Source organism: Vombatus ursinus, unplaced genomic scaffold (assembly GCF_900497805.2).
Source record: "Vombatus ursinus unplaced genomic scaffold, bare-nosed wombat genome assembly UNPS02011369.1, whole genome shotgun sequence".
Classification (NCBI taxonomy): Eukaryota; Metazoa; Chordata; class Mammalia; order Diprotodontia; family Vombatidae; genus Vombatus; species Vombatus ursinus.
The window spans coordinates 6,411,070-6,431,774 of record NW_020951147.1 but is presented as its reverse complement, the minus strand read 5'-3'; the positions used below and the strand labels follow the sequence as shown (position 1 = coordinate 6,431,774).

General features: G+C 50.7%; 1 protein-coding gene and 1 long non-coding RNA gene across 4 annotated transcripts in view; one reads left to right on the top strand and one right to left on the bottom strand.

The window, feature by feature from the left end:
• RPS6KA4 (ribosomal protein S6 kinase A4) overlaps window positions 1-11,630 on the top strand; it is a 17,199-nt gene extending 5,569 nt beyond the window's left edge. Inside the window, exons 9-17 of one of the 3 annotated variants that reach the window (XM_027856264.1) lie at window positions 139-303; window positions 394-522; window positions 2,377-2,510; window positions 2,978-3,071; window positions 3,832-4,005; window positions 4,646-4,840; window positions 5,249-5,408; window positions 5,648-5,811; window positions 10,232-11,630. In XM_027856264.1, coding sequence (XP_027712065.1) covers window positions 139-303; window positions 394-522; window positions 2,377-2,510; window positions 2,978-3,071; window positions 3,832-4,005; window positions 4,646-4,840; window positions 5,249-5,408; window positions 5,648-5,811; window positions 10,232-10,447 — 1,431 coding nt within the window. In that variant the 3' untranslated portion in view covers window positions 10,448-11,630. The other 2 variants (XM_027856265.1, XM_027856266.1) reach the window with 2 other exon arrangements.
• A 1,096-nt stretch (window positions 11,631-12,726) lies between these two features.
• LOC114038820 overlaps window positions 12,727-20,705 on the bottom strand; it is a 20,917-nt gene continuing 12,938 nt past the window's right edge. Inside the window, exons 2-3 of the long non-coding RNA XR_003568598.1 lie at window positions 13,804-14,390; window positions 12,727-13,097 (exon numbers count right to left, since the gene is read on the bottom strand). This is a non-coding gene — a long non-coding RNA (uncharacterized LOC114038820). The remainder of the gene's footprint in view (window positions 13,098-13,803; window positions 14,391-20,705) is intronic.

The window sequence follows — 20,705 nt, the reverse complement described above, 5'->3', positions numbered from 1 at the left end:
CTGGCCTGGTCTGACTCTGGAAGGGATATCACTGGCCTGGTCTGGCTCTAGAGGGGACGTTTTGGTCTCTGCAGTGCCCTTCACCTTGAAGGGGGCTGTAATTCAGTGACCTTTGATCTTTCGATCTCCCCTCCCCAGGGTCTGGATTGGGTTGCTCTGGCTGCCAGGAAAGTCCCAGCTCCATTCCGGCCCCAGATCCGTTCAGAGCTGGATGTGGGTAACTTTGCAGAGGAATTTACCCGGCTGGAGCCCGTCTATTCTCCCCCTGGCAGCCCGCCCCCTGGAGACCCCCGCATCTTCCAGGTCAGTCTTCTTGGGGAGGGGCTCCCCGGGCCAATGGCCGATGACTTCGGCCTCTCCTCCCTGCCTTCACTGCTGCCCCTTTCTCTGCAGGGTTACTCCTTTGTGGCCCCTTCCATTCTGTTTGACCGCAACAATGCAGTGATGACTGACGTCCTGGAGCTGCCGGGGGGCGGGGACCGACCTGGCCGGGCGGCTGTAGCCAGGAGCGCCATGATGCAGGTGGGGAACGCTCCTGGGTAGCGGGGCTGGCATCTCCTTGGGAGGAAGGCTGTGAGGGAGGGACAGTCCAGGGAGAGCAGAGGCCAGGCCCAGGCGATGCCTGGTGGTGATGCGTGGGGAGAGGGGCAGGAGATGGCCCCGGGTGAATTTCAATGCCTCATGACAGTCAAGACCTACCACCTTGAATTAACATGCATATTGGTATGTATGGTACACTGCTGTACGTACACACGGAGGCAGCTCTTTGGGTGTTTCATGGGCTGTGGTTTAAATTAAATCCAGCAAACACGTATTAAGCTTTTTTATGTGCTGGGGTGCATGGTGCTAGGCACTGGGGTACAAGGACAGAAAGAATCAGGTCCTGTTCTCAAGGGGTTTTACATTTGGGGGAAACAGTCCATTCCCAGGTAATTATAACATCCTTGCAGAATCATTTCTGGGGCCAGGTAGGGGGATTGTGCTAACAACTGGGGGATCAGGAGAAGCCTTCTGCAGGAGTGGGCCCTTGAGCTGAGTGTTGGAAGGAGCTCAGGGTGTCAGGACGTGGAGGTGAGGACAAAGCACCTTCTAGGCAGGGCGTCCCGCATGTGCATGGAGGCTGGAGGTGCGATACTGCACTGGGGAACAGGAGGGAGCCTGGCGTGGTTGGAACAGAGAGTATGAAGGGGGATAATGAGGCATGGTCCTGGCGAGGGTCACCTGCAGCTGGATTGTGGAGGGCCTTACTGCCAACCATAGGTGTTTACATTTTTATCCTGGTGGCAGTAGGGAGCCACTGGGGCTTGTTGAGGCGGGGAGTGTCATTTTAGGAAGATCATGTTGGGGCTGTGGGGAGGACGGATGGGAGAGGGGGAGACCAAGTGTTAATGCTGCTACATGGGTCCAGGTGAGAGGTGAGCAGGATGGTGGGAGAAAAGGGACTGGAAGCGAGAGACATTTTGGAGACAATTCACAATGTGTGGTGTTTGATTCCAAATGTGGAGTGAGGGGGACAAGGAGCCAGGGATGACGGAGTTTTGGAGCCTTGGTGACGGGAAGGATGGGGGCCCAGGACAGAAATGGCAGGGGGGAGGGGGACTCCATCAGGCAGGACAGGATCCCTAGGGGGCCAAGGTGGAAAGGGTGCGGTGGGGCCTGGACCCAGCCCTGGTGCTGCAGGTGAGACGAGTGGGGCAAGGCTTGGATCACCCAGGGAGCGCATAAGTGCCCAGGCTCTGACTCCAGATCTGCTGACCTTGTGTTCCCACCTGCTGCCTTTCTTTCTCACCCTCTCCCTCCCTTATCTCTATCTCTGTCTCTCTCCTCTTTTCTCTGTCTCTCCCTCACCCCCTCCCTTCCTCTTTCTCTCCTTTCTCTCCCTCTGTCTCTCTTTCTCTCTCTCTCTTTTTCTCTGTCTCTGTCTCTTTCTCTCTCTGTCTCTGTCTGTCTCTGTCTCTCTCCCTCTGTCTCTGTCTCTGTCTCTTTCTCTCTCTGTCTCTGTCTGTCTCTGTCTCTCTCCCTCTGTCTCTCCCTCTTTCTTTCTCTCTCTCTCTCTCTCTGAGTTAGGGCTGAGAGGAAACCTGGGCTTGGGTCTGTCACTCCTTTGCCCTCTGACCTTGTACAAATCACTTCTTATCTGTGGGCCTCAGTCGTCTCTTCTGTAAAGTGAGGGGGTTGGATAGATGAGCTCTGGGGTCCCGTCCAGCTCTGATGTCCTGTGACTCTTGAAGCCCAGTGAGGATGGGACAGAGCTGGGGGGATGACATGGACAGAAGGGGACCTTGACCTTGGGAAGCTGGCTGCCCCAGGAGGTGTCTGAGTCTTAAGTTTGCAGGGCCTGCAGCTCTGAACTGGCCTCCTTCTTCCTCCCGCCAGGACTCCTCCTTCTTCCAGCTCTATGAGCTAGACCTCCGGGAGCCTGCCTTGGGCCAGGGTAGCTTCTCAGTGTGCCGCCGCTGTCGCCAGCATCAGAGTGGGCAGGAGTTTGCTGTCAAGATCCTCAGTCGCAGGTATGTGGGGGGTGATGGTGGTCTGGAAGGGCCCTTAGGACAGTTGTCTTCATAGCAGGGCAGGGCAGCTTGGCAGAGTTGTAACTAGGGTGGGGTGACTGGAGCTTTATCCTAGGGCACTAAATTTAGCCTTTAGCAGTATAGAAATAAGAGAACTTAGCACCTAGCTAGCTCCAATTTTCTTTTAGGACCTATGATTTTACTGATGTAAAGAGCTCCCAGTGAGTAAGTGCCCTTACTAATGTAGATTGCCATCTTCTTTGCAAGGCCTTACAGTCTCAGAAAGTTGCCTAGGGCACTGAGAGTGACTTGCTTAGGTCTTCCTGATGCCTAGGTCAGCTCTTAATTCACGTCTCCACATTGCTTCTCACTTAATTAGAATAATTAGTTAAAATAAAATGAAACTAACGCCAAGTAATTAAAATGGCCTCATCTCCGCCCCCCCCCATTCCTTCCCCACCCTTTAGGCTGGAGGTGAACACTCAGAGGGAGATAGCGGCCCTGAGGCTTTGCCAGTCACACCCTAATGTGGTGAAACTGCATGAAGTCCATCATGACCAGGTGAGACCCCGCCACGCCACGCCCACAGAATGAGACGAGGTGGGGTCTGGGAACAGTGGCCAGCTGGCTTCCCTAGCCCCTTGGAGAGTTCCTTTCCCACTTTCCCTTTTGGCTGAGGACAGGTGGGGTGGTAAGACTGGGAGCTAGCCCATACCAGGATAGGGGAGATCAGAGGAACTGGGTTACGTTGGCCCTGGAGAAGAGAGATGACAAGGGCATGGACCGAGCTCACACCCGTCCCATTGGCAGTGTGAAGAAAAGGAAGCTGACCATTGGGAGGAGGGGCTGCTGGTGCCTCATTGGGGGGGCTATGAATTGGTCCAGGGGGCCGCCGCGTGGAAGAAGGGGAAGAAGGCTTGGCCCTGGAGAGCAGAACTCAGTAATGGGCCTCTAGCAAGCAGCCTAACGCTGCCTCCCTCTGGTCTGGGCCGTCTGAGCCTTCCCAGCAGCCATTCACAGGCCCTCCTTGGAGCAGGGAGCCAGACTTCCAGGCTGATGCTGGGGGAGTCCCAGGGCTTAGCCACTGGGGCGATGGGAAGAGTGGGCAGCTTCAGAAAGCCCAGGGATCCCTCAGAGGCTCCTGTCCTCGGGGCACCAGACACTTGAGAGGGGACCCCCTTCCCTCCATCTCTGGGCCCAGTCGGGAGCCTCAGGCAGGGGCCGGTACTCGGAGCAGCTGATGGGGCTGAGAGAAGTGGACACGGACGGGGCAGTGCTGCTGGGAGCCGATCCCACGGCCTCCTCTCCTCTTCCCTCCCAGTACCACACGTACCTGGTGCTGGAGCTCCTGCGGGGTGGGGAGCTGCTAGAGCATATCCGCAAAAAGCAGCATTTCAGTGAATCGGAGGCCAGCCAGATTCTACGCAGCCTCGTGTCCGCCGTCAGCTACATGCATGAAGAGGCTGGGGTGGTGCACCGGGACCTCAAGCCGGAGGTGAGACCCCTTGCCTCCGCTGGGTTTCCAGCCAGGCTGAGCTACCCCTGGGGCATCCTTGGAGGGGAAGAAGGTTCTGAGAGCATGCTGGAGATATGGGGGAGCAAAGAACCCTGCCCTATCTTGGACTCCTTTGAACTGAACACCTTACCTTGCCCTCCTTCACAGATCCTGAGATGTCAGAAAAAGGAGAGCCCTTAGAACATGGAGAGTCAGAGCTGGGAGGGCCCTGAGAACATGGAATGTCAGATATAGGAGGGCCCTTAGAACATGGAATGGCAGAGCTGGGAGGTCCCTTAGAACATGGAGAGTCAGAGCTGGGAGGGCCCTGAAAACATGGAATGTCAGAGCTGGGAGGGTGCCTAGAATATGGAATGTCAGAGATGGGAGGGCACCTAGAACATGGAATGTCAGAGCTGGGAGGGCCCTGAGAACATGGAGAGTTAAAGCTGAGAGGGCACTTAGAACATGGAATGTCAGAGCTGGGGGGGCACCTAGAACATGGAATGTCAGAGCTGGGAGGGTACCTAGAACTTGGAATGGCAGGCTTGGGAGGGCCCTTAGAACGTGGAGAGCCAGAAGGACCCTCGTGATGACTGGCAGCCTGCACCGACCCCTTCTCCTTTCCCTGACCCACCAGAACATCCTGTATGCTAACGAAGCCCCTGGAGCCCCGGTGAAGATTATCGATTTTGGCTTTGCCCGGCTGCGGCCTCAGAGCCCCGCAGGGCCCATGCAGACCCCCTGCTTCACCCTACAGTACGCTGCCCCTGAGCTGCTTGCCCACCAGGGCTATGATGAGTCCTGTGACCTCTGGAGCCTTGGGGTCATCCTGGTATGGAGGCACTGCCAAGGGGCAAAGGGTGAGGGGCACCTGCAACACTAGAGTTGGATTAGGGGGCATCAGAGGCAGTTAGGTGGCCCAGTGGATAGAGCTTTGGGCCTGGAGTCAAGAAGACCTGAGTTCAAATCCAGCCTCAGACACTTACTAACTGAGTGACCCTGGGCAAGTCACTTAACCTCAACTGTAAAATGGGAGTAAGAATAGCACCTACCTAGAAGGGTTGTTGTGAGAATCTAGTGAGCTAATATTTGTAAAGCCTCTAGCGCACAGTAGGCACTCTATAATTGCTATCTATCATCAGATTTCTGGGATGCAGGGTTTGGTTTCAGGCCAGTCCAGGCCTTGGCCTCAGAGGAGGGGAGGGCTAACTGACCTATTTTTACTCCATCTCTCCTGCAGTACATGATGCTATCGGGGCAGGTGCCCTTCCAGGGGGGCCCTGGCAGGGGTGGACAGAGCCAGGCAGCTGAGATCATGCGGAAAATCCGGGAGGGCCGGTTTTCCCTGGATGGGGAGGCCTGGCAGGGTGTCTCAGAGGAGGCCAAGGAGCTGGTCCGAGGTTCGGGGACAGAGCAGGGCATGCTGGGTGGGGGCAGAAGGAGGCAGGGACTGTGGGTGGGGCAGGGACTGTGGGCTGGGTCTGTGCTGAGGCAGCCCATGGGGGACTCTGGAAAGGTGGGGGAGACTGTAGGGTCCTCTAGGGCAGAGACAAGGCTTCCCCCCCCAGGCCCTTGCCCCACCTCACCCGTGCCCCAACTCCCTTTTTTCCCAACAGTGACCCTCATCCCCTCTCCCTAGGACTGCTGACGGTGGACCCTGCCAAGCGGCTGAAACTGGCTGACCTCCGGGACAGCACCTGGCTGCAGGATGGCAGTGCCCGCTCCTCCCCTCCCCTCAGGACCCCAGATGTGTTAGAGTCTGCTGGGCCCGCCGTGCGCTCCGGGGTCAATGCCACTTTTATGGTGAGGGAGCTCCAGAAAAAAGGGGTGGAGTTCAAGGGTAGAGGGCAAGGCTAGTGAGGTGGTGAGTGTGTGTGTGTGTCTGGGGGCTGAGGGGTGTTATACAGCATCTGAGAATCTCAGAGTGGGAAAGGACCTCAGAGGCCACCTAGACCAGCCCATGCATCCCTGGAAAGTGCTTGTCCGACTTCTGGATCACGTGGTCTTCTCCTGGGAGACCTCCACTAATGGGCATCTCACTACCTCCCAAGGCAGCTGACTATCTTTTGGTCTCTACGCCTTCCCCTCCTCCCTCCCTTGCCCCTGTTTCTTTGCTCTTCTACAGGACACCCCGGAAAGGCTTGGAGGCATCTCTCTTGTGTCCCCTCAGTCTCCTCCCAGATAAACTTGATGTCTTTCTCCCATTGATCCATATACGGCATGGTCTTGAAACCCTTCACAATGCTGGTTGCTCTTCTCTGGACATGTCCTTGTCCTTTTCTGTGAGTGTGGCCAATGAGCGTCATGCCCCAGATATGGCCCAAACAGAGTGGAAAAGTCAGTGGTATTCCCCTCTGGTCCTAGATGCTCCTCCTTTCTTAAAGCAGCCGTTAACGTTGTTACTTCCTCTGGTAGCCTGCTGATTCATTGAACTTGGAGCCCACTAAAAAGCTTGGGTGTTTTCCACATGAACTCTGACTTACTCACATCTATCTCCCTTTACTTGTGAATTTGCTTTTTGGACCCCAAGATTTTCCATTTCAGTCTGTTACATTTTATCTAATTTGATTTGTCCCAGGGTTCCAGCCTATTGAGACACCTTTGGGCTCTGAATCATCTTTCATCTAGTTTGTTATCTGTGCCTGCCAGGATTGTGTTCTCTGCTAAAGTGATAAATGTGTCATTGGTTATGTCATTGAAAGGTTAAATCTCATGGTCCAAGGATGGTTTCCTGGGGTATTCCACTGGAAACCTCCTTCCAAGTTGGCATCGCCCATTTCTTACTCTTAGAGTTTAGTTAGGCGTCCAGTTCTGAACACACTTATCTATACCACCTAGCCCCTGTCTTTGCATTTTGTCCTTGAGGATTGCGTGAGGTACTTGGTTAAATGTTTGGCTGAAATCTGGGGGAGCTACATTTACTGTGAGCAGTCTAGCCTGTGCTGTTATTGATGAAGCAGATTGGTTCTTTGGGATCACTGCTTCCCTTTCTAAATGCTCACACACCATCCTTCTAGTAATATGTTATAAAGTTTTCATGGGAATGAAACTAACAGTTTGTAGACTCTGTTTTTTGAAAATGAGGATGTTTGTCCCTGCTCTGGTCCCACAGTATCTCTCCCACTTTCCACACCCTTTCAAAGAGCACTGTTGTTTACCTGGACCTAGGGACTAGAGCAACATCTCTGGCAGCTCAGGGCTCCCTTCCTATGGCCTTGGGTTCTGATTTCCTGCTTACTTAATGTGCATTGGATCTCAATTAACCCAGTTAACCGTTTGTTTGAGAAAAACAGAAGAAAATAAGCTTCTTACTCTAGGTTCTGCCTCTGTTGCTCATTAGCACCACCCCAGCATCTCCAAGCAGTGGTTTCTGTCTTTCTTTGTGATCTTTCTTTTAGTTTGGAATTGGGCAGGGATGGTTTCATTTTTGTATCTTTGCCTAGCACACAGTAGGAGCTTAATAGCTGTATTTTGATTGGTTGATCCTTAATTTTTTGCCTGGCTTCCATCCCTATCTGTCTTTAAAAAACAAAACAAAAAACTGAAAACTAAATTGATAATTGTTCCTGGGAATCTACATTGGTTTCTTGGGACACATAGACTCAAACGTGAAATATTCCCCCAGTTTTTAGAACATAGTACATGCTTAGTAAATGCTTGTTGACCTTTCTCTCTCATCAGCATTGTACCTGTTTGGGTTTTCAGAATTCCATTGTTGAGAGCCTTCTGTCCCTCCTGGCTTGGGATTCTGCCTTCTTTCTCTGTACCGTTAGCAAGCTGCCCTTCCCCATACTCGGCTGAGCTCTTCAGCTCTGCCCAGGTTTCTCTTCCTTCTCTATCACAGACTCTCGGATGGAGGGGTCCTTGGCCCCTCAGATTCCCATCATTTCTTTTTGAGCTTCCAGTTCCTCCTTGCTGGTGAGACTCAGGTCCAGAGTCACACTTCCTCTTCTTGCTTCCTGTCCCTTTTGAAGAAGGAGACTGTCATTAAGGCAAGTTAGGAATTGATCTGCCTCTCTGCCTTTAGCTGGGGAGCACCCAGCCTCTGTCAAGAGGGTTGAAGTCTCCATCATTGTAATATCATGCGTCTGTGTCAAGCTTGTGGTCTGATTCCTCTTTCTGGACCACTGGTCTGTAGTCTGCTCCATGACAATATTACTTCTCTTTCTACCTCCGTTGATCTTTACCTGATTCTCCTCCACGCTTCACCCCATAGTTTCCTGGGTTGGATAAGATGTCTGTCGTTTCAACAATGTCTTCTCTTCCATCCATTGCAGGCAGGCATCCCATCTCTCCAAGGCTCGGTCAAATTTGCCTCTTTGCCTTCTCGGGGTGTGGTTCACCCTGCTAATGCCTTGCGTTGTGCATTTGTGTGTAGGCATCTGAAGCTGTGGGTTTTACTCTTGAGTATTGTTACTGTGAATTAATGGTCTTTTCTCCTTCTGTCCTTCCTATTTTGTGTTTGCCATTCTCCTTTGTATTGGGGTTGGCTCGTACATGTGTGAGCAATGCTTTGCTCCCTTCTGTTTCCAGTTTAAAACCTCTTGGTCGGATTTTTAAGATTCCAAGGAAATACTATTTCCCGCCCTCATTACGGATACTCTGCCCCTGGCCAAGAGCTTATCATTGTTATACTTTAAACCGGGGTCTAGGAATCTCAGTCCCATGCAGATTCCCTCTTTTTAGCCAGCTGCTCACTGCCTGAATTTTTCTCTGGAAGCCCCTCCCTTCACTTAACAGCCATGAACAAAACCTGGTCTAAGGGCTATGTTTTCTTGCCTCAAATTTCAGCAAATTTACCAGAGTCAGTTGATTATGCTGAGGTTTCTTTTAAGGGTATAATTTGACCTCGCATGGATCAGTAGGAGTGTTTTTATTAACATATTCAGTGCTAACATTTATATAAAATTTATATAGCATTTTACGGTTCACATAGCAATTTATATATATTATCTCACTCGATCCATTCACATTTCTTCCATTCTGTCGAGGAATATCTCATTGTCAACAAGATTTCACCACAGTGGATAGAGTACCAGCCCTACAGTCGGGAAGACCTGAGTTCAAATTTGGCCTCAGAAATTTACTAGCTGTGTGACTCTGGGCAAGTCACTTTGCCTCTGTTTGCCTCAGTTTCCTTGTCTATAAAATGGGGATAATAATAGTACCTACCTCCTAGGGTTATTGTGAGGATCAGGTAGTGAGCACTGTATAAATGTTAGCTGTTGTTATTGTTGTTATTATCATAAAATAGGTGTTCCACCAGGGCTATGTTAGAGCCAGCTTGTACCAAATGGCAGTTTATGAGAACCAGTTTTGTTCAGCATTCGTTGTGATCATACTTGGAAATCAGCAAATGTTACATACTTGGGAATCATACTTTGGAAATCAGCAAATGTTACAAATCAGGGCTTGATTTATTGTTTTGTTGGTTGTATAGATTTAAAAAAATGAAGGCGAAAACGTTGATAATGCAAATTAAGCTTAAAAGGGTGTCACGGTAGTTTTTTTGGAGAGTCGGTTGTTAAACATTTACCAACACACCACTCCATTCCACCAGTCCTTTCGTTCTCTACTCTAGGAGTCAAACTGTAGCTTGGTGTTGGTGTAAACACGGATGTAGCGGCTTTTCTGAAGGGAGGCCTTCGGTTCTTTGTCATTCTTGCTGATGTTCTGTAGCTCCATCGGTCCCAGAGTTTGCAGATCCTGACCCGGGAAGTCAAATCCCCCCTTGCTTTTCTCCTCTTCCTTGAGATCTCAGAAGCTCAGAGCCGGAAGAGAACTCAGAGATCATCTCTCCTTTTTTCTGCACATGGGAAAGCTGGGGCCTAGGGAGAGGAAGGAAGTGGCCAGCCTAAGGTCACACATGGTGTGTGGAGTCAGGGCCAGAGCTCAGGCCTGGATGCCCCGTCTGGTTCCCAGGAATGACATCTTTTTCTCTTTGGAGAATGTTTGTGATGAAGTTACCCCCATGGGACAGGAAGTGTGGAGGGCTGCCGCCATGTTGGATGAGAAACCATTTGTTTCAGTTGTGGTCTCCCGTTATTTTTGGCCTGAAGGAGGGGAGGAGGGATGTGAAAGGAGGAAGTGAGGGGAAAAGGGGATGTAAAGGGCTGCCTGGCCTCCAGGCAGCGGGTGGCCAGGAGGCAGGTGGCTGGGGACGAGGGTACAGCCTGGTCTAGGACGCCTGACTCGTCTCTGGTCTCCTACCCTTCTCTCCTAGGCCTTCAACCGAGGCAAGAGGGAGGGCTTCTTTCTGAAGAGCGTGGAGAACGCCCCCCTGGCCAAACGTAGGAAGATGAAGCTAGGCAGCTCCAAGCCAGCCCGGAAGGGCTCCCCTGCCCCTCCCCCGGCCTCTGCCCCCTCCACCCAGGGACGAGGGGCCCCGCCTGCCAAGGGGGCTTCTCGCCGAGCCAAAGGCCCTTTGTCTCCCTCCTAGTGGGGCTGGGCAGGGGCTGGGTGAGGAAGGCTGCCTGAGCCAGGGGCCATTGTGACCCTGGTCTTGGAGAGGTGATCAGCCCTATGGGGAGGGAAACTGTGAGCCCGGCGGAGGAGATTGGGGCTGGGGGAGCCGCATGGAGGGAGAGGCTCGTCTCTGCCCTGGCCCCCTCCCCCATTTCCTCCCGGGCACATCCCTGCCCCTCCCTCCTTGACATCCTCGCACCCTCCAATCCGTCTTGCCCCTGAGGGCCCTCCCACCCCCAGTCTCTGTTCCTTCCCCCTCTAAGCCCCCCCCCACCTCCCCCAGAGACTGAGACAGAAGTATTTTTATAAACAGAGAACTTTTTTTATGTCTTTCCAGGTAGAGTTAGTGATGCAGGGATTCTGAGGGGAGCTGAGGGGGTGGGGTGGGGGGGGCCTTCCGTCCTCCCCACTCTTGCCTCTGTCTCCCTCGCCAGTGTTTCCTGGTGTGGTGGCAGCTGCAGAGCCGGGGGGCTGGGCAAGGCGTGACGAGCTCTGCCCTTCTCCGCCTCGCTCCTTTTCAGCTTGGCCTGCAGCCAGCCAGGCCTGGGCCTGAGAGAGGGGCAGGGGAGGCCTTTCTGTCTGATGAGCTCAGGCCTGCCTCTCTCCCTCCTTCCCATTTCTTGAAGCACTGAGCTGAGTGGCCATAGTGAGGACTGGGGCTCCCCCTTCCCTGCCTGCTTTGGGGAGCAGGCCAGCGGGGGGACCCTGTTGTCAGGAAGGGGATGTCAGCCCTGAGTCCAAAACTGTCACTTTATGGGGCGTCTGTGCAATTCTCTCCACCAAAGACTCAAAGTCTCGTGGAAGCCGCTGCACCCCTGGGTAGGGAGAGGGGGTGCTGAGCGTCACTGTGAGCTGACTGTCCCCTCCTTATCCCAGACCTCCCAGCTGGGCCTTCCCCTATTGCCCCCCTCCCCCACTGGGCTGTGTGGGCCTCCCTTGTGGAATAACTGAGGGACAGTGGGGGAGGGGGCCTGCTCTCTGACACCCCCTCCTCCTGCTTTTGCGCAGCTGCCCCAGGCCTGGGGGAAGGGGTGCTGGCAAGGGTGTGGGGGGGTGTTGCTGGGCTGGTGGGGGGGAGCTCCCACAATGCTTATCTGGTCACTGCCTCAGCCGGCCCAGGCCGTGCCTTTGACTTCAGAATAAAAATCCCATCCCAATTTCTAGCTGTGTGTTCTGATTTTGTGGATGGAGGTGGTGTGTGTGTGTGTGTGTGTGTGTGTGTGTGTGTGTGTGTGTGTGTGTTTACGGTGCTTGGGGACAAGGGGGCAGAGGGATGGCAGTTCTGTGTGGGGAAGACGGTCCAGCTCTGGATGTTATCAGATGACTGAAGTGACATGCAGAGGGCAGGTTTTATTTGACCCCTTTGCTGACCTTAGACCTTTTCCCAGCAGAAGGCCTGGGGTCTAAAGGGGGACACTGGAGCCTCATGGGCCTGGGGAGAAGAACCATCCTGGGCTTTGAGGCCTCTGCTCCCCTTGGGCACACAGTATAATCTGGAGTCCAAGGACCTGAGTGACACTTCTGGCCCTGGCACGTACGATCAGCAGGGCACTTAACATCTCTGAGCCTCAGTTTTCTCAACTGTAAAATAAAGAGGTGTAGGATCTGCCCATAATGGAAACCAGTCTTGGGGTGCCAGACCATCCCAGAGAGAGCTGCCCCTCTTCGGGGATGTCTGCCGTGGGAACAGGCTCTCCCCCAGCCCCAGGCGTCTATACCTAGGATCTCTGGGGGGCACTCTATTGTTGTGCATGGACCCCAAGGGTGGTGGCGGGGGGCCTGGGAACAGGCGAGGAGGAGGTAGGGAAGGCACAGGTGCTCAGGCCCGGGACTTCACTGGCCCAGGTGCAAGTCTCTCCTGTAGGGCGAGGGCAGGGCCGGGCTGGAGCTGCAAAGGTGGGCTCCTGCCCACGAGGCTGGAGAGATTGTAGGGTGGAGACAACATGCAGGAGTACAGAATACAAAATGCACAAGAGATACGGGTTCAGTCTTTGTAGGGGAGGCACCGTGGGCTGGGGCAGGGGAGTTCGGGAAAGGCTTCGTGGGGCAGGGGCTGATTGGGCTGGGCCTTGGAAGAAAGGTGAAGGTGGAGGGGCAGCCTGGGCGGGCAGCTGGTGCGCCATGCGTGAGAGGCAGCGAGAAGGCCAGCGAGGCCCCGCAGGCGGACAGGCGTGCTTGGGCTCCTCGGGTCGGGTCCGTCCTACGCAGGCTCTCCTGAAACGTTTTGGCTTGGCTCCTCCCAGTCTGCGGACGGTGGGGGTGGTCCTGCAGCCACAGGGGACTTGTCGCCACCTGCTGGCTCAAGGTGCGCTTGCTTCAGCTTGGGAGATACCTGGCAGAGGGGGTCGGTCCTCACCCCACCCGCCCCACCGGCCCCTGCTCCCCTCTGCGGTGCCTTAAGCTTCGCCAGACATGGCCGCGTTATCTAATCCAGCCCAATAGATGTGTTTTAGGTGCCTACCGCGTGCCAGGAACTGTCCTAAGTGCTGGGATGCGATGAATAAAAAGAAAGTCCCTAAAGAAGCTTGTAATCTAATGGGGGGCCACGAAAGGAGGCAGGGAAGAGGGAGGGGGAGTGGGGGCAGAGCTGAACCAGGCGGGGCAGCAGATGCGGAGTGGAGAATCTGCGAAGATAAAATACAGAAAAGGATACTTAATGTGTCATTTGAACCTCACGTTATAGTCTATATTAATTCTATATTAATCAATAATGAATTCTATATTGATAATTATGTATTATTTGAACCTCACATTGTATTTTATATCAATTATAATTATATATGACACGTAATACCTAATATGTTAACAATCATGCATTATTTGAACCCTGGGAGGCAGGTGCTATTATTATGTCTTTTTTTTTGAAACAGGTGAAGAGCCTGAGTGAATTGCCCAGGGTCATCCAGCCTGATAGTGCTGAGACTTGAACTCAGTTCTTACTGGCTCCAAGACTAGCGTTCTAGCCGCCGCACCATCTAGCTGCCTCGGCAGTTTGAGCCCAGTGTCTACAAGTCAGGAGATGTTTTCCAAGCAGGTGGCCCAGGCAAAGGCGCCAAGGTTTTTGGAGGTCTCTAGGTGGCACCACAGCTAGAGCACTGGGCCTGGACTCGGGAAGCCTTGAGTTCAAATCTAGCCGCAGATACTAACTAGCTGTGTGAAGTTACTTAACTTCCATTTGCCTCAGTTTCCTCAACTGTAAAATGGGGCTGATAATAACAGCACCATCCTCTCAGGGCTGTTGTGAGGATCACACGCGGTTAGCACGGTGCCTGGCACACAGTTGGTGCTACACAAATGGTACAATATAAAAAATAATTAACAGGATGTCACCTTCCTTCATCTCTTCGGGTCCATCCAACTACTGCCACATCTGTCCTGCTTCTTCCTCCCAGAGGGATTGAAAGGGCTCCCTTCTTCCTGGCTTCCGCTTCCTGACCTTCTATTCGCTCTCCCCTGGCCCCTTCCAAAGAGGCTTCTGCCCCGACACTTCCCCCAGCCCGCTCCTGTGAAGTCCTTGTGGCCAAGGCCGATGTCTGATTCTCCATTCAAGGCCTCCTAGCAAATAGAGTTAAGCAAAGCAAACCCACATGCTTCTGGGCCATCCCCTGCCTGCCGGGAGGCATCCTCATTCCTCATCTTTCCTCGGAGTGCAGTTATTCAGCTCCTTGGCTAGAGTTCTTCACGGCTGTTTCCAGTTACCCGGTGTCGTATTTAAAAGATTTGTTCTGTGAAGTTTGGATTCAGTCGAAGGGCCGCACTTGAGGACCTAGAGGACCATGCATGGCCTCGAGGCCCCAGGTTTCCTACCCCTGGTGGAGTCACTGGACGCATTGTTCTCCAGGTTTGGCTCGTTTCACTCTGCATCTGTTCATTCGAGCTCTTCTGAGTTTCCAGGAACACTTTCATCACTTTTTTTCCTATAGCACAATAATATTCCATTACATTCATGTAACATGATTTGTTCAGCTCAGTCGATGGGCCTCGCTTTGTTTCCAGGTCTTTGCTACAACAAAAATAGTTGTGTGTGTGTGTTTTTGTGTGTGTGGGTGCATATGAATCCTTTCCTTCTTTCTTTGAAGTCTTTAGGAGGTACATACCTAATAGTGGTATCTCTGTGAAATGATGGGCAGAGATTAGGGCCTTTTCTGAGCATAGTTCAAAATGCTTCCCAGAATGGCTGAACCAATTTACAGCTCCACCAACAGTATATTAGTACACTCTTCTTCCCATATTCCCTCCAAAAATTGTTATTTTCCTTTTTGGCCATCTTTGTCAATCTAATAGGTGTGAGGTAGAACCTTAAAGTCGTTTTAATTTTTATTTCTTTTATTAGTGGTTAGTATTTTTCATATGGTTCGTTTTTAATTCATTTTAAAATTTTCATATGGTTGTTTGTAGCTAGTTTTTCTCCTTTTGAGAACTGCCCATTCATATCCTTTGACATATATGCATATATATAATATTCATATCTTTTAGCTATGTATCTATTTGTGAATAGTATTGATTCCCTACATGTTTTGAATCTTACACCTTTATCGAAGATGATGCAAACTTTTTTCTTTTTAACTGCTTCTCTTCTCATTTTCATTGCACTGATTTTGTTTGTACAAAACTTTTTGCATTTTATGTCATCAAAATCATTCATTTTGTCTTCTTTGATCTTCTTTGTCATTTTTTTGGTCAAGAACTCTTCCCCTAGTGATAGTTGAGAAAGGCATTTCCTTCTATGCTCCCCTAGTTTGTATGATATAACCATTAAATATAAGTCCTGTATCTTTTTGGAATTTGGTGTATGGTGTGAGAAGTTGATCAAAACTAATTTCTGCATTATGGTTTTTCTAGCAGTTTTTATCTAATAGTGAATCCTTAGCCCAGGATTTGGAGTCTTTGGGTTTATTGAAATCTAGGCTACTATGTGCAGCTGCCTCTAGTTTTTGAAAACCTGATCTGTACATAAGATCACATTTCTGGGACAGAAATGGTGGATAGGACTAAGGGATATAATCTTTCCCCTCCCTTCGCCTCTCCTCTTCTCCCTTCCCCCTCCTATTTCTCCTTTCCCTTCTCCTCTATTCTCTTCCAGAAGTTATATCTGGATGAATATGTGTGTTTGCTCGTTACTGAGTTACAAAATTTATGCAATTGCCAATCCTCATTAAATACCCCTTTCTCTACAGGGGACTCCTCGTGGGGTGTGTACATTGGCACCTGCTCTATAATTCTTAGGGACCTGCCTGGGGGTCCCTCAGAGGCTGAGTGGCTCCTGGTCATGCAGATACACACGTGCGGAGGCAGGACTCGAATCCCAGGCTTCCTAGCTGCCATCGCAACTCTCTATCCACTAAGCTATGCTGCCTCAGGCAATGTTGTTGGATCAATTATTTGGGCATCATCATTGTCTCATTCTACTCATCTTTCCAATGGGGCTCAGATAGAAACAGCCCTGGGAGAAATCCATTTTCTACCGGTGGTATTCCTTGATGTTCAGTGTTTTATGGACTGTTACTGCACAGGTGGATCAAATCACCACTTTTTTACAGTTGACTAAAACAATTAGGATGACAACTCATCCTCTGTAGACTCCCTGAAGGCATCCATGGCACCGGATATAAAGAGGACATTAGTTTTATCCTGCTGTTGTTATTACTGTCATTGTTAATACTACTGACAAAAAGGATAGCTGACGTTTGTGGAGCGCTTCAGGGTTTGCAACATGCCTTCCCTACATCATCTCATTTGATTCTGACGAGCACCCTGGGAGACAGCGAACGCACACAGCGTTATCCCCATTTTGGTTCAAAATCAGGTGACTTGGGTTCTCATCCCCCACTTCGCCCTTCACTGGCTATGTGACCTTGGGCATGGCCTCTTCTGTAAAATAGGGGTCACTAAGGTCCCTTCCTGCTCCAAATCTATGAGCCTATGATTCCCAGGGCCTGGAGGGTCTGTACCAAAACAAGACTAAGGTACAGTGCCCCAGGGGGAATGACCAGGGATGATGCTAGGGTAGGGTGCAGGTGGCATTTACAAGCCACTGGGCAGCATGCTGCTTTCTTTTTTTTAAAATTTTTTAGACATTTTTTATTTTTTTAGGGTGCTGCTTTCAAAGGAGGATGGCCCACAAGTGACCAGTTGCCTGTACAAGTTACTCCTTGGGCATCCACCATGCATCCATGGTGTTGTATGTGATTCATCACGCAATAGATACGTGAATGAAGTATAGGTGAGTATCGCATCGTAGCCGAAATTTGGTGTCAGTTGCAGGGAATGCAATTTTTTTCCCTGGGGGAAGAAATGTAGCTGTGACAGCTAGGGGTGCGCCATCTTTACTTCTTCCTTCCTTCTGAGGTTGCTCCCCGGTGGAGTCCACAACTCCCTCTGGACCTTTGTCCTTCCCATTTCCTCCATTTTAAGTGTGATTTGAAGTAGCTTAGGGGGATTTGAATAATTACTGCCAGTTTCTTCTTGCATTTCTTTGGGATTTAAATAGATCATTAGGGAGAAATTGGAGGACTGAGGCAACGAGGAATGAGAAAGTTTTTGTTGTTCACTTAGTGTCAGGCTCTTTGTGACCCCATTGGGCATTTTCTTGGCAAAGACCCCGGAGTGTTACGCCACTTCCTTCTCTGGCTCGTTTTTATAGATAAGGAAACTGAGTTAGAGGGAGTTTAAGTGACTTATCCAGGGTCCCACAGCTACTAAGTGCCTGAGGCTAGATTTGAACTCAGATTTTCCTGATCCAGGCCTGGAGTTCTATCCACTGCACCACCTAGCTGCCTGCTCCACCCAGGAAGACTTGATTTCAAATCCAGCTTCAGAGATTTACTAGCTATGTGACCCTGGGCAAGTCACTTAAATTCTCTCTGACTCAGTTTCCTTATCTGTAAAATGAGGGCACCTACCTCTCAGGGTTGTAGTGAGATTAAAAATGAGATAATATCTGTAAAGTGCTTTGTAAACCTTAAAGCACTATGTAAGTGCTAGCTAGTTATTAAATTGGGGTACTTTGTCAGAGCCTTGAGAAGCTCTGAGTGTTTATGTAGGTGGAAATCTCCCCCTCCCTTGCAGTGTCTGAAAGAGAAAGTATAGTCAGACCTGAAGTTATCATATCCAAAATTGGCATCGGTTCTGATTTTAAGACAGAGATGAGTCTTAGCTCTTGAGCTAGAAGGTGAGGACATTTTACAGATGAGGAAACCAAGGCAAAACAGGGTGACAGGACTTGCCCAGGGTCACACAGCTAGTAAGTGTCTGAGGTCAGACTTGAACTCAGGTCTTTGTGACTCTAGGCCTGGTGCTCTATCCACTGTGGCGCCTAGCTTGTGTCATAGGGACATAGGGTTAAATAATCCTGGAAGGGTTAACCTAGAAATAGCTGGAGGGCTTGGATGACAGACTAAGGAAGTTTAACCTTAAGGCAATAGGGAGCCATGGAGAGAGCCAGGGTGGTGTAAGGCACAGGTGATATACAAATTTACAGGTTGGTAGATAGCTCAGGATCTTACAAGTCATTTTCAGATTGTCTTTGTAGTTTATTCTGGCCTAGATTCACCCTCACCCAAAGCCGGCGTTTGGCTCTTTTGTTATCCCATGCTTGCATAATCTTTGAGCAGTTGGGGTTTTCATCCAGGGCTGCTGGAAGGATATCGCATGGGAAATTTCCCAGAGAGTGGAGTGGGATGGGAGGGACCCGGGTCTCTTGTCTTTGTCTGGGGAGTAGCCAGGCTCATACTTCTAGGATATCAGTCCTGTTTCTTTCCCAATAACTATTAGTGTGAGTCATCTGATATTCTGAGTGGGAAACACCTCAGGCCCTCGGGAAGATGCTGGGCTGGTACAACAACTTTTTGCCCCGATGGTCTGTGGAATCTTCTGGTCTTTCTCCTTTAGGCCACCCACAGTCTCTAGCTGTCTAACCCTACTTAGCTATGGAGGAGTGCTGAGTGAGAAGTTCAGCTGGCTCTTGAGGAAGCCTGGAACCCTGAGTTCAATTAGGCCAGGGATCATATATCACAAGAATATTTAAAAACCACAGATTTATATTTATATACAATCTTAGAGACCGTAGGATGGTTTAGAAGCTTTGGGCTCATTCTTTCAAGCCAATTCAGCTTAACAGGTCAGGCTCCCAGAGGTCAGCTAAATGCTTATCCCCTCAGATTTCTAGGGTAAACTCCAAGAAACTGGTGTGTGTTTTCATTTATAAGCCCCCATCAGTGTGCTTCCCTATTATCAGTTCATATCAATTAGTCATTTTTTAGAACAGATATTTACTAAGACAGTGGGCAGTGGGTACATACATTCCTCCCAAGAGTCTGAGACACACTTTCCCCCAAGTACCATACAGAGTCCACTTGATACCCAAATGGAATCAAGCTTGGAGAGCTCATGTAGCAAAGAGGTAAACTCCTATCTCCTGAATTTTGGAAGTCAGTCAGCCAGGCACTATGTTGAGGGTTGGAGGATGCAAAGAAAGGTAAAAACCCACCCCTGTCCTCAAGGAGCTTACATTCCAATGGGGAAGACGACATGCAGAAGTCCTTTTCTTTTCTGTTGCCATTAACCTTGGCTTCTCTGTGGCCACTTGTCATGGGATGAATGCCACGTCATCTGACCCTTTGAAGTTCACAAACTCAACCTCTGGTCAAAGATTTGGGGAGAGAGAAAGGCTCTCTTCACCCCCAAACAGCTCCTTCTCAGGGGCTTGGCTGAAGCTTTTCTATCTCCTGGTGGGCTTGCTGTTAGAATTTCTGATCTACTGTTTTTGTCAAGAAACATGATTGACTATTCAACCAGACTTAAGGCATTTCCTGCATAGCATCATCTCATTTCATCCAATGGCTTTCAGTCCTTCCAACCTTATTTACGTGTTGGATTGATTAATTCAATACAGATGTTCTCTGTCAAAGGGTGGTGCAATGGATAGAGTGCTGGGCCTGGAGTCTGGATGATCTGAGTTCAAATCTAACTCAGATACTTATTGGCTGTGGGACATTGGACAAGTCACTTAACCTCTGTCTGCCTCAGTTTCCTCAACTGTAAAATGAGGATTGTAAGGATCAAATGAGATAATATTTACAAAAGTGCTTAGCATAGTGCCTGGTGCATAGTAGGAGCTTAATAAAAGTTTCTTGACTGACTATTGACTGAATGACTGACAAAGTTGGCAAGTAACAGAGCTGGGATTTGAACCCAGGACCAGAACTCTCTCCATGATACCACCCTGATCTATGCCAGGTCCTAGGAGCAGTTTGCTTTGTTGCTTCTGGGAATGAAAGTCTACCTGTGTGCCTTTGAGGTTTTGCAGTCAAAATGCAATAATTTCAGCGCTCTTTGGCTGGGAGTCTTGAAACACCACAATCTCTGAAGTGCCTCTGGCCCCAAGGGGGCTGGAGAGACACATGGTGGAGCGAAGCAGCCTGGTGCCAGAGATGATTTGTGTGCAAGATGTGAGGGCGGAGAGAGAGCGCCCGGGAGAGGCGTTCTCGGAAAAGGAGGAGGGGGAGTCCTGGAGGCACAAGGACCGGGAATGGCTGGGCAGCCCAGGCATGGAACTGGTGCCCACAAGTGGCTTAGACAAAGGCCCTGGGAGACCCCGTGGATGCTCCGGGGAGGATTTGTGCATCACTGGGGACAGAAAGGGGAGAGGGGGACGATGCCCACGTGGAGCATGTCAGTGATCACAAGGGGACTAACGTTTCAGTGAGCAGACCGGACTTTGCTTCTAGGCATGACTCCAGCTAGTGCTATGGTCTCCTTGGCCCGCTGTCCCAGAAGGATTCAGTCAACCCAAGTCTGGTGGCTCTCCACACTCAGTGGGAAGCCAAAAGAAAACTGGTTTTAGGGCCAGCAACACCTCACCCGGAGGTGTGGGGAGCTCTCTGGGGAAAGAGGTTCTGTTGTCTCCATCACCCCGGGAGCAGGCAGCCGGGAACTCAGGTTCCTTCCTCTCCCCCCTGCAGCTGTCCAGCCTTCCATACACATACCCAAAGCCAGAGTAAATGAAGAAAGCTCCCTGTGGTTTTTACCTAGCTCTTATTGTACCTTTGGGGAGGGGGATGAGCAGAGCTTTCAGGGTCTAATATGGGGTGCTGGGCACACACAACTCATGGGGCTGTGTGGCTCACACATGAGGGGCAAGTGGAGAGAGAATAGTGGAGGAGAGCCAGGCAAGGTGAGGAAGAGGTGTGTGTGTGTGTGTGTGTGTGTGTGTGTGTGTGTGTGTGTGTGTG